This window comes from Medicago truncatula, chromosome 5, assembly GCF_003473485.1.
Source record: "Medicago truncatula cultivar Jemalong A17 chromosome 5, MtrunA17r5.0-ANR, whole genome shotgun sequence".
In the NCBI taxonomy this organism is placed as follows: domain Eukaryota; kingdom Viridiplantae; phylum Streptophyta; class Magnoliopsida; order Fabales; family Fabaceae; genus Medicago; species Medicago truncatula.
The window spans coordinates 29967150-29976864 of NC_053046.1; the positions used below are offsets into that span (position 1 = coordinate 29967150).

A 9715-nucleotide genomic window follows, 5' to 3' on the forward strand; every position below is an offset into this window, starting at 1 on the left:
GTATCGTTCCGACAGGGAGTAGTTCAATTTAATTAACCTTTAGAGATGATTAGAGGAGAGAAGAGAATTGTAAGTTGGGGGTTTTTAAACGGTTAAAAAGCAATATAATAAAAGAGCCTTGGGATCGTTGGTTTCATCTAAATAACAAGTCCTTCTCAAACCAAAACCATAAGCTTATAATGTTATGTCAGACCTAATTTCTCAAGACAGTTTCTCTTAAGTTCCTCTAGCAACCAAGCCTATTTCGCTGACTTGATTACTATTGGATTTTGGTTCCTCTAACAACCAAGCCTATTTCGCTGACTTGATTGTTATTAGTTCCCTTGAAGATCGAAACTATATGTCTCAAAGATTGCAAAGCCTATTTCGCTGACTTTGCAATCCTTGTCTGAATTCACTTGTTCGAATATCAAAGCTCCACTTTCGTTTCCACAGTTTGATAATGGTTAATCCATGTTAAGACGGTGAATTCAGATAAGAAATTAGGGTTACATAAGATTAAGGCTTAGGGTTTGGTTTGATTAGGATTATGTCATTTAGACTTATCCAACAATCCCAAGACAAGGAGAAGTCTACTCACTCATGTTCATCGTAGACATGGGGGAGAAGAGAGAAAGCATAAAAGTAAAAGACAAGAAAGTAAAGGAAAATAAAAGAACTTTATTTAGAAAAGCAATTGTCACTTATTGTATTCCAAGTAAAGATGAATATTTGTGATGGCTAGCTACTCTATTTATAGTACACAATTGACTTAAAATCTAAGCAAGTATATTCCAAGAATATTCCTCGGTAGATTGTGCGCCAAAATAGAATAGCTTGGAGTCCAAGCAAAAGCAGCAAAAGGTCTCTGGAGGGTAGCACGGCCGTGCCAAGGCTAGCACGGGCCGTGCCAGGCTTCTGACTTGTGGGAGATATATTTTGTTTCCCAATCTTCGTATTTTCGTGTCCAATCTGCTCCAAATCCCTTTCTTTTGCTCCAAGACTCAATCCATCCAATATTCTTCCCTGAAATATAATAAATTGCAATTTAAAGTAAACTATCCTAAAAAGGAAATAATACTAATATAAAATTATATAAAATCTAAATAAAACTAAACTAAAAAGCATATTAAAATAGCATATAAATGACTCATCATAAACTTGTGATGGTTTTTACCAAAGTTTTGCAACTCGAGAGTTTACCTCAACTCGTTTTAGCTAGGTAAACTCGACTCGTAAACTCGAATCGTAAACTCGTACGAGTTTACCTAAAATTGAAATTTTATACAATTTATTATATGCATACATATGTAAGCTGATATAATACCGTAAAAAGATCAATAGTGAAAAATATAGACTTACTTATAAATGCAAAGTATACCAAACCACCATAAAAAAAGTGGTATGCTTAACTTAGTATCAAAATAGAAAAATTAACACACAAAAGCATAGGTTTCATAAGTCTCTAAAGTCTACCCATCCCAAAAAGAAAGTTTTACAAGTTTCTAAACTTGAGAATAAAACTATCCAAAAAACAAACTAGGTAATTTCTTCGAAAGGTCAATCTTCTAAAGTTCCATAACATCATTCTCATCTATATCTTCATCTTCGGAAACCTAATGTTTCATTCGCTCCCCTGTTCTTGAAAACTCAAAGAAAATGATATGAAATGTTTCACTTAAGTAAGTTGAAACGTGTTGTAAAGCTAGAAAGTAAATATGTTTCATTTGGGCTTGAAAAAAAATGGGCCAAAAACAATGGGCCATTTTTGAAGAAAAAAAAATACAGGAGTAAACTCGCAAAAACGGTAAACTCGCCCGATTTCACACGAGTTTACTGAGTGTTAACTCGGTCAAACTCGTCAAACTTTGCAATTTTACCAGAAATCGAGTTTATCTCCGAGTTAACACGTTTTTAGCACCTAAACACGTAAACTCGATAAACTCGCTGAGTTGACACGCGATTTGTGGAACATTGGTTTTTACTATGAAAATTCAACCGATTTATATAGGAGAGAATGATAGAGCCATTGTTGAAGATGTATCAGTGCATCAATTAATTTCTTGAGAAGCTTGATTATAGACATTGAAACCTTGCCTCTTATGGATAATGTCGTTGAATAAACATTCGAAAATCATTTGCTTCTAATAGAATGAACAATTACATTCTCCTTGTCCTTGAATTTTCTTCTTTATTTCTGCACGTGGTCAGAAGAAGACAAACTATATTATTCAGAGTCTGATAGCAAAAAGAATTTATTGTTTTAGAAGAAAAGGAAACATGATTATAATTAGTTTTAAGAAAAAGACTTAAACAATAAATTATCATTTGTCGTCCTCTATTGTTTTAGAATTTATTTTGATTTTACAAATTTGTGTATTTTTAATTAGGATTTATTTTGGAAACGATTGAATGAATGAATTGATCTTTTTAAGACATGCAAATGATTGAGTGAATGAATGTGGTTAATGAATGTAATGAATGTTTGAAAATGAAAGAAAATGCAAGTTTAGATCCTTAATAAAACAACAATTCTTGACAGAATTGATGTTTTGTTTGCGTACCTGGAACCAATAGCAGTTAACTACCGTTAGTAGCGAGCGTCAGCTAACTGCCGTTGAAGTTAATATTGTAGTTTTCAGGTGTGAATGAACAATTCTCAAAGTTGAGAAGAGTAAAATCCCCGAACAAATCCCATCCGAATTAATTTCGACTATTACTTTTCCCACCCTATGACATTCTCATGCACCCTGTAAAATTTCTAAAAATGTCCATGGGTTTTTGGATTATAAACATCCAAACTGAGTTCGAATTTTATAATCCGAAATATGCTTATGTATAATCAATAATTAAAATCTCGCCATTTCAGTAGTTTTGAATTTTTCTTTTAAAAACAAAGTAAAAAAATGATAAATTCTTGTCAAATAAAATTAAAAAATATAAAAATACCACAAAAAAATTATAAGAATAAAATAAAAAATTAAAATTTATTCGAAATTTTCTAAGAATATGAAAAATTAAAATGAAAAAATGGGTCTAAACGATAGAATTTTAGATTTTGAGTGGCAGAGTCGCGAAAGAAGTACTTTCGATGGGAGCCTTGATCCTTAATTTTTTTTTCCTTATTTTATGGCAGAGTTTCGGAGCAATCCTATCAAATAGCCCAAATATCGTTTTTTTTTACTGGGAACCACTGACAATGACCTAAAAGAGCAATGAACATGCCCTATTTTTTTGGGGTTTTCTGATTATAAAATCAAAATTGGCGAAAACTCATTTTTTCACCCCATAACAAAGGAAAAACTCAGTTCGAATTCTAAAATCCGAAAATCTCGAAAGCATTTTCAGAAAAAATAGGGTGCTCAAGAAATGTGTAGGGTGGGAAAAGTAATAGTAATTAATTTCAAACTAACATGGGCCTAAGCCAAAAAAGCCCATGCCCCCCAATGTGTTAAAAAACCAAGTAATTCAAAAACAAAAAAAACACAGAACAATGGAACCACATCTAAATGCAGCCTCCATTCTCAGAACCACCAGCAGCAACATACCATATTCTTGTCTTCCTCAACCATTCCTGTCTCTTACTACAAGGATGCTATCTTCTTCTTCATCTTCATCTTCTTCAACAACCCCTTCATCTGAAACAAGAACAGCTTACTCTTCTTCAAGCCCTAACCCTTCATTCAAGAACCTTTCTCTATTCTCCAACAATCATTCTCTTCAAAGTATGACGCTTTCTAAGTGTTTCTCTCACTCTGGACCCACTTATGCAATACCGGTTTCTGGGTTGGTTGAATCTGGTGAAGTAGAGTCTCTTGTCGTGGTTTCGTTTTATAAGTTTGCGGATTTCCCTGATCATGCTGTTTTGCGTGTGCCCTTGAAGCAATTATGTCAACAATTGGTATTGCATTCCTTTCGTTATCTTTATTTGATGAAATTATGATTATTCTAGTGGTTCAAAGTTTATACATTATTTTTATTTTTGGAGTAAGACTTCAATTTGGTCTCTAAACTATGACTTGATTCTCTCTTATTTTGATACATGAACTAGTGTAGATATATAATAAATAGTTCCTATGCAATTATTCTCAATCTATTAAGTTACTTTCAAAATAGCAAACATAGGGCCCGTTTGGATTGACTTATTTTTTAGCTTATGCAAATAAATAAGCTTTTAAGTATTATTCATAAGCTTGTCAAGGTAGTTTATGAAAAAACAGCTTATGAAGATACAATTTTCGTTAGTGAGAACCTATGAATTAACATAAAAGCTTATTTATTTGCATAAGTTATTTTTCATAAGCTAAAAATAAGCCAATTCAAACGGGGCCCATAGTGTTCCTGCTAGAATTCGCAGGGGGGTGTAGGTAGGTTTAGACACTGCCAGGTGTTGTGAGGCGGATGGCAATTAGGGTTATATTTGGAGTCGCCTCCTATATAGGCCTGGTTAGCTCCATTTAGGGTTAAGGTGGTGGACTGGATTCTGTGTTCGGATGATTGCCCATGCCGCTAATCTCGCAGCTACCGAGCCTTGATTTTCCCAGGCCCAATCAACAATGACTTGGATCATAGTCGTTCCTTAGCAGAGACTTTGGGATGAGCGCGTAATGCTCGGCCATGGTCCAGATTACTTGGACATGGGCCTCAGCTTCCATATGGATTAGTGGCCGGGTCATGGCCCAAAATCCGTACAGATACATAGTGATAATTTAGGGACTATTTATTACATTTTTGTAATTCGGGTTCCAAATAGGAGAGGGAGTGATAGTTTAGAGACTAACTTGATAGATTGAGAATGTATTATGGATTATTTATTTACATTTCCATAGTTCAGTCAGAAACTAAATAAGAGTGTAATAGTTCATGAACCAGATTGAAGATTTACTCTTATTTATGACAAAGTAAATATTTTTATGTATACATTTTTTGGACTTTGCTTTTTCAAATGTAATCTAAGCTATTGATATTTTAGCATATATGTGACTTGTAAATTGACTTCATAGTGTGCTATTTCTTGCGTCTCACTGATCTGATGTTGCTCAGCGTGTTTCAGGCGGTATCATTCTTGCGCCTGAAGGAATTAATGGCAGCCTATGCGGCACGCGGGAGTCGGTGGAGAAAGTTCTTGCATTTATTCAGAGTGATGATCGTCTGAAGGGGCTAAGACGTATTGAATCGCCTGTCAGTCCTGAGGAGGAGGCCATCCATCAAGGTAATCATGGACACAGTGCCAGTTCTCCTCTTGCTGCTGGGGAAGACACACCTTTCCGATGGGATCATGTTAGAGTCAAGTTGAAGAAAGAGGTAACGTTTTACAATTGCCAAAAGACAGAACTACTTTGTTATATATTAAACGTTGAGATTAATTTATGTACAAATAACTTAACCAGGTTGAGCCTTTTGTTTTCACAGATTGTCACTCTTGGGATGCCTACGGTATCACCTATTGAAAGGGTTGGAAAATATATTGGCCCAAAGGAATGGAATTCTTTGATTAGCGATCCTGATACTGTGAGTTGCTATATTCCTATTATCGGTGTTTTTTTATCTTCATTATGAGGCTCTGTTGTTATGTGATGGTTGTATACCCCTGCAGAATTTAAACGTGAATAGGTTAAATTGTTTGGATTCTTGAGTGTGTTAAATATTTAAGCTACATCAAATCTATTCCGAATAATCTGATTGTCTACGGCAAATGTAAAATGTGGATTTGTATCATGGGTTTTCTAGCTAAAAATGGGAGAAACTCTCTTGCAAGCTGTAATATTGAAGGAAAAACAATCAAGTGAATTTTAAAACTTTTTGATCTGGTTATCTATTCATCATTTATTTCTAGAAAATAAGTTATAATTTCTAGTGTTGTTAAATAGAGGCTATGTCGGTGCTTTATTGCTATAGCGTAGCGAAGATTTAACAAACTGTTATTGTTTTGCAATGCACTATATTGGTTCCAACAGGCGCTGTAGCACTGTAACGTAGTGGAATTTGACCAAACTGCTATTTTATTGACAACACTTGTATTTTCTGATTATTACTACAATTTGTAAGGATTGCAATTTCGACGTCATGTGAGGTTGAATAGAACTTAATTTACATGTGAACATGATGAAGAAGTAGAATAGATACTTTGACATGGTATTGATACTGTATTTACCTGAAATGCAAAATTTTCATTGCTATTGACATCTTCATCTGCAGGTGGTAATTGATGTGCGGAATAACTATGAAACAAGAATAGGAAAGTTCAAAGGAGCAGTTGATCCTTGTACGACATCATTTCGTGAATTCCCCTCTTGGGTTGAGGAACGTTTTGAGCTTACCAGAAAAGATGTTGAGCATGCAAAAGATGATGTAAACCATTCAGACCAAATTGCTGAAAAAGAAATGAAGAATCAGAAACAACATTTGCCACGTGTTGCAATGTATTGCACCGGGGGTATTCGTTGTGAGAAAGCTTCAAGTCTACTTCTCAGCAAAGGTTTCAAAGAGGTGATTCTACCTTCAAATTGTATTTTGTTTTGCATGAACAAAATTCATTTGATGAAAAAATCATTTGGATATTTGTTTACTTTATCCAAGATAATAGACCATTTCCACTTATTAATGCATAAAGTCCAATAAACATATTTTAATTGATATGGATATGGGATCCCCAATAGCCGAAGAGTTTGGTATGAGAATACATAAGTAGCTTCTGCTTGGGTCCCTTTCTTGGACGGGCATCAAGTACATGTATCTTTACCAATTAGCCAATTTCTAAATGCTGGAGTAGATTCCAACGAGATCCCATTTCCTCACAGATTTATCTTGAATCAGGATCTTTTGGCTCAACTTTATCTTGGAACTTGATGCCGATGCCAAGACCTATTACGCTCATAAGTTTATAGGTGCTGTTCTGAACTAAAAATGACTAAAACTAACTATTCAGAACTGTCTTCACATAACTACTTTTGAAATCTCTACTTTCATTGTTTTTACTTTTAGTGTAAAACAACACGTTTTTTGTCCTGTTTTTAATGTGCTATGTATTCAAACTATGCAATTTGGTACACATTCGTTTATATTTGATAAGCAAAAGTAATGTATATGCTTGTATGATTCTATGAACAAGATTTGCTAGTTTTGGATTACAATTTTTACTGGGATACAAAATCTTTGTCATAATTCTATTTGAATTTTTCCTAGGTTTATCACCTGGAAGGTGGAATCCTGAAATATCTTGAGGAAGTTCCAGAGAGACAAAGTCTTTGGGAAGGAGAGTGCTTTGTTTTCGACAAGAGAGTCTCTGTCGAGCATGGTTTGGCACAAGGAAATTTCAAGCTGTGCTATGGTTGTAAGCAGCCTGTGAGTGACACTGACATGGAATCCCCAGAATATGAATATGGAGTCTCCTGTCCTTACTGTTTTGCACAGAAATCAGAAGAAGAAAAAGAGAGGGCTCGAGCTCGACAAAAACAATTTGAGAGATGGGGGATCATAGGTGGTCCTGATAAGGGCCGCCGGCCGACACATAAACAGGACAGTGCTAGCAGGGATGAAAATCAACTTTCAAAGTCTGTTTAACATATCTCTCTCTCTCTCTCTAGCAACTTATTATGCTAGATCCATTGCAGAAATTTTGTCAGAGATATTATGCTTTTACATTGTATTCCCACTTAGAGATCCCACCTTCCTCAGTCACTTCTGGCAACATCTTGACAAACAAAACCCTTGAATTTAGAAAAATGTTTGTGGACACTCATTTATTTGGTATTATTTTTTTTGTATTTATATTAGATCTAGTTTTTCTATTTGTTTTTTCTCTCATCTCAAGTTAAATCAATATCAAATGATGTATTTTGTATGGTGTCAAATACGTTGTTAAGTTTTGATTGTTCAAATAACATTCTGTTAAATATATCACTGCTTATCGTCATGAATCTGATAGGTGAACCGGGTTTTCTACCCTGCCATTTTACCAACATTTGTGGTATAAGTGTGTTTTTTAGCCCAACACACGTATCCTATAAATGTGGTTGGTAAAAAGGCAGGGCAAATCAGTAGAAGACACAACTTTGGAAGAAAGATTGACAATTCAGGATCAATTCTATGACTAGGATAAGGTTGTTTTCTGAGGAAAGAACAGTCTAAGTTTATACGGATGTGCTATACGACAAGGGCTAGTAATTCGTTGTTTATGCTATTTGGCAGGTAGTTGATAGTTGGTTGTTTATGTTTTGTAATTAGTTTTTTTTCTTTTACAATCTTTTATTGTGAAGGGGAGAAAAGCTTTTGTGTGTTATGAATAAAACTATCGAGTTCCGCAAATAATCTCTCTTTCCTCCATTGTTCTTTAAATTTAAAAAGTAATTTTTTATTTATAATAATGACTACTAAGCCAAATGCTAGGATTCTTGATCATCCATTCTTTCTAAATGCTTCTTTTTAAGAGTTGAGCAATCAATCGACTTGAATTTTGATTTTCATGTGATGTGTTTAAACACAAAAAGTTGTCTAAAATTGTCTAAAACTCACATCGAAAGCACCATTCTCAAACTAAACAGTTGTCTCGTTAATTAAATGTACAATATTGCACATGTTAAAGCAACTAAAAATAATAACTTTTCATTGAAAACCAACAATTATTTATTAAAAGTTACATATTTAATATAAAAAACACAAGTCTCAAGTTAAAGATATTACTTTAAACTTCTTATCATGTGCAAATTTGCACGATGATAGAAAAATCCATATTATAATCTATGCCTCCTTTGTGGTCATAAAAAAACTTGAAAGCATGAACTTGGTGGAGATCATTGACATTTCATTTACAAGTCATTGATATCCAACGTAAAATTATTCATAAGAAAAGAAGAAGAATCATAGATTACATTAAAATTATGAAAAGACAACTACAACAAAAAGAAATCATAACAATTTAGTTCTTGTTCTTCATCAGACTCCGCAGGTACCAGCTCCAAAGTTGATCAATTTTCCCATTCATATGGTCAGATTTTGATATAAAAAACATCACACCTTTGTCCTATTTCTAGATGCATATTTGATGAAAGAAACACCCATCAAAATATACACATTAATCACCAACTCAACTCTTTAAATCAGAAAAGGTACACAAAAGAGGGTTTTTAGAGTAATACACAAATTTGTCACTATATGCTAATATCAAATACAAATATTAGAGTCAAAACCCTATATCAAATTAACTATTAATTCAAACATGATCATTTGATTCCTTAAGTGCTTGAAATACTTGAGAGCTTTTATCAAATATCTGTGCCCTTCGATTATAATCATTAGGCTCTTTACCTTCATCATCACCCATTATTGCTTCCTTTTCCAAACACTCCAACAACTCTACAACCCCTTCCCTTTCTCCACACTTTTCTCTATACCTTGTTATTCCACTTTTACCCTTTTCATCATTAGTTTCACCTTCTTCTAGTTCTCTCTTAAACTCATTCACTAATCCCCAACTAGCACATCCCACAACAAATTCACTTTTACCTTTTTGTTTATGAGAAATGCACACCTTTGCTCTCAATGGTTTCAATGTCACATTACTAGGAAAAACATTACTTTGGAATGGAATAAGAGAGTTAGAACAAATCAAAGAAGGAGAAAAAGTGAAATCATGAACATTAGTAACAAAAGAACACCCTTTCATTTTTGAATAATATGGTTGAAGAATTTTGTTTTGTTATGCTTGTGCTTGAGATATGCATAGAATGTGGATTTA

At 33.9% G+C, this 9715-nt stretch overlaps 2 protein-coding genes across 3 annotated transcripts; one reads left to right on the forward strand and one right to left on the reverse strand.

The window, feature by feature from the left end:
* Window positions 1–3467: 3467 nt before the first annotated feature.
* On the forward strand, window positions 3468–7881 carry LOC11429407 (rhodanese-like domain-containing protein 7). Of its 2 annotated transcripts, none has more exons than XM_003615369.4 (5): window positions 3468–3880; window positions 5023–5283; window positions 5392–5490; window positions 6178–6468; window positions 7165–7881. In XM_003615369.4, exons 1-5 carry the CDS (start codon window positions 3473–3475, stop codon window positions 7540–7542), a joined length of 1437 nt encoding a protein of 478 aa, XP_003615417.2. In that variant the 5' UTR covers window positions 3468–3472; the 3' UTR covers window positions 7543–7881. The 2 variants fall into 2 exon arrangements, with proteins under 2 accessions (XP_003615417.2, XP_003615418.2); XM_003615370.4 differs by having other exon boundaries at window positions 3539–3880; window positions 5033–5283.
* Window positions 7882–8737: 856 nt separating this feature from the next.
* On the reverse strand, window positions 8738–9715 carry LOC11429408 (uncharacterized). The gene has a single exon (XM_003615371.3). The coding sequence runs from the start codon at window positions 9641–9643 to the stop codon at window positions 9191–9193; it is 453 nt and encodes a 150-aa protein (XP_003615419.1). The 5' UTR covers window positions 9644–9715; the 3' UTR covers window positions 8738–9190.

Bases quoted from the DNA above. Each gene is read 5' to 3' on its own strand.
- LOC11429407 (XM_003615369.4), top strand. From the start codon at position 3,473: ATGGAACCACATCTAAATGCAGCCTCCATTCTCAGAACCACCAGCAGC. The intron at 3,881-5,022 runs GTATTGCATTCC...GATGTTGCTCAG, and splicing joins AGCAATTATGTCAACAATTG to CGTGTTTCAGGCGGTATCAT. The intron at 5,284-5,391 runs GTAACGTTTTAC...TTGTTTTCACAG, and splicing joins GAGTCAAGTTGAAGAAAGAG to ATTGTCACTCTTGGGATGCC.
- LOC11429408 (XM_003615371.3), bottom strand. From the start codon at position 9,643: ATGAAAGGGTGTTCTTTTGTTACTAATGTTCATGATTTCACTTTTTCT.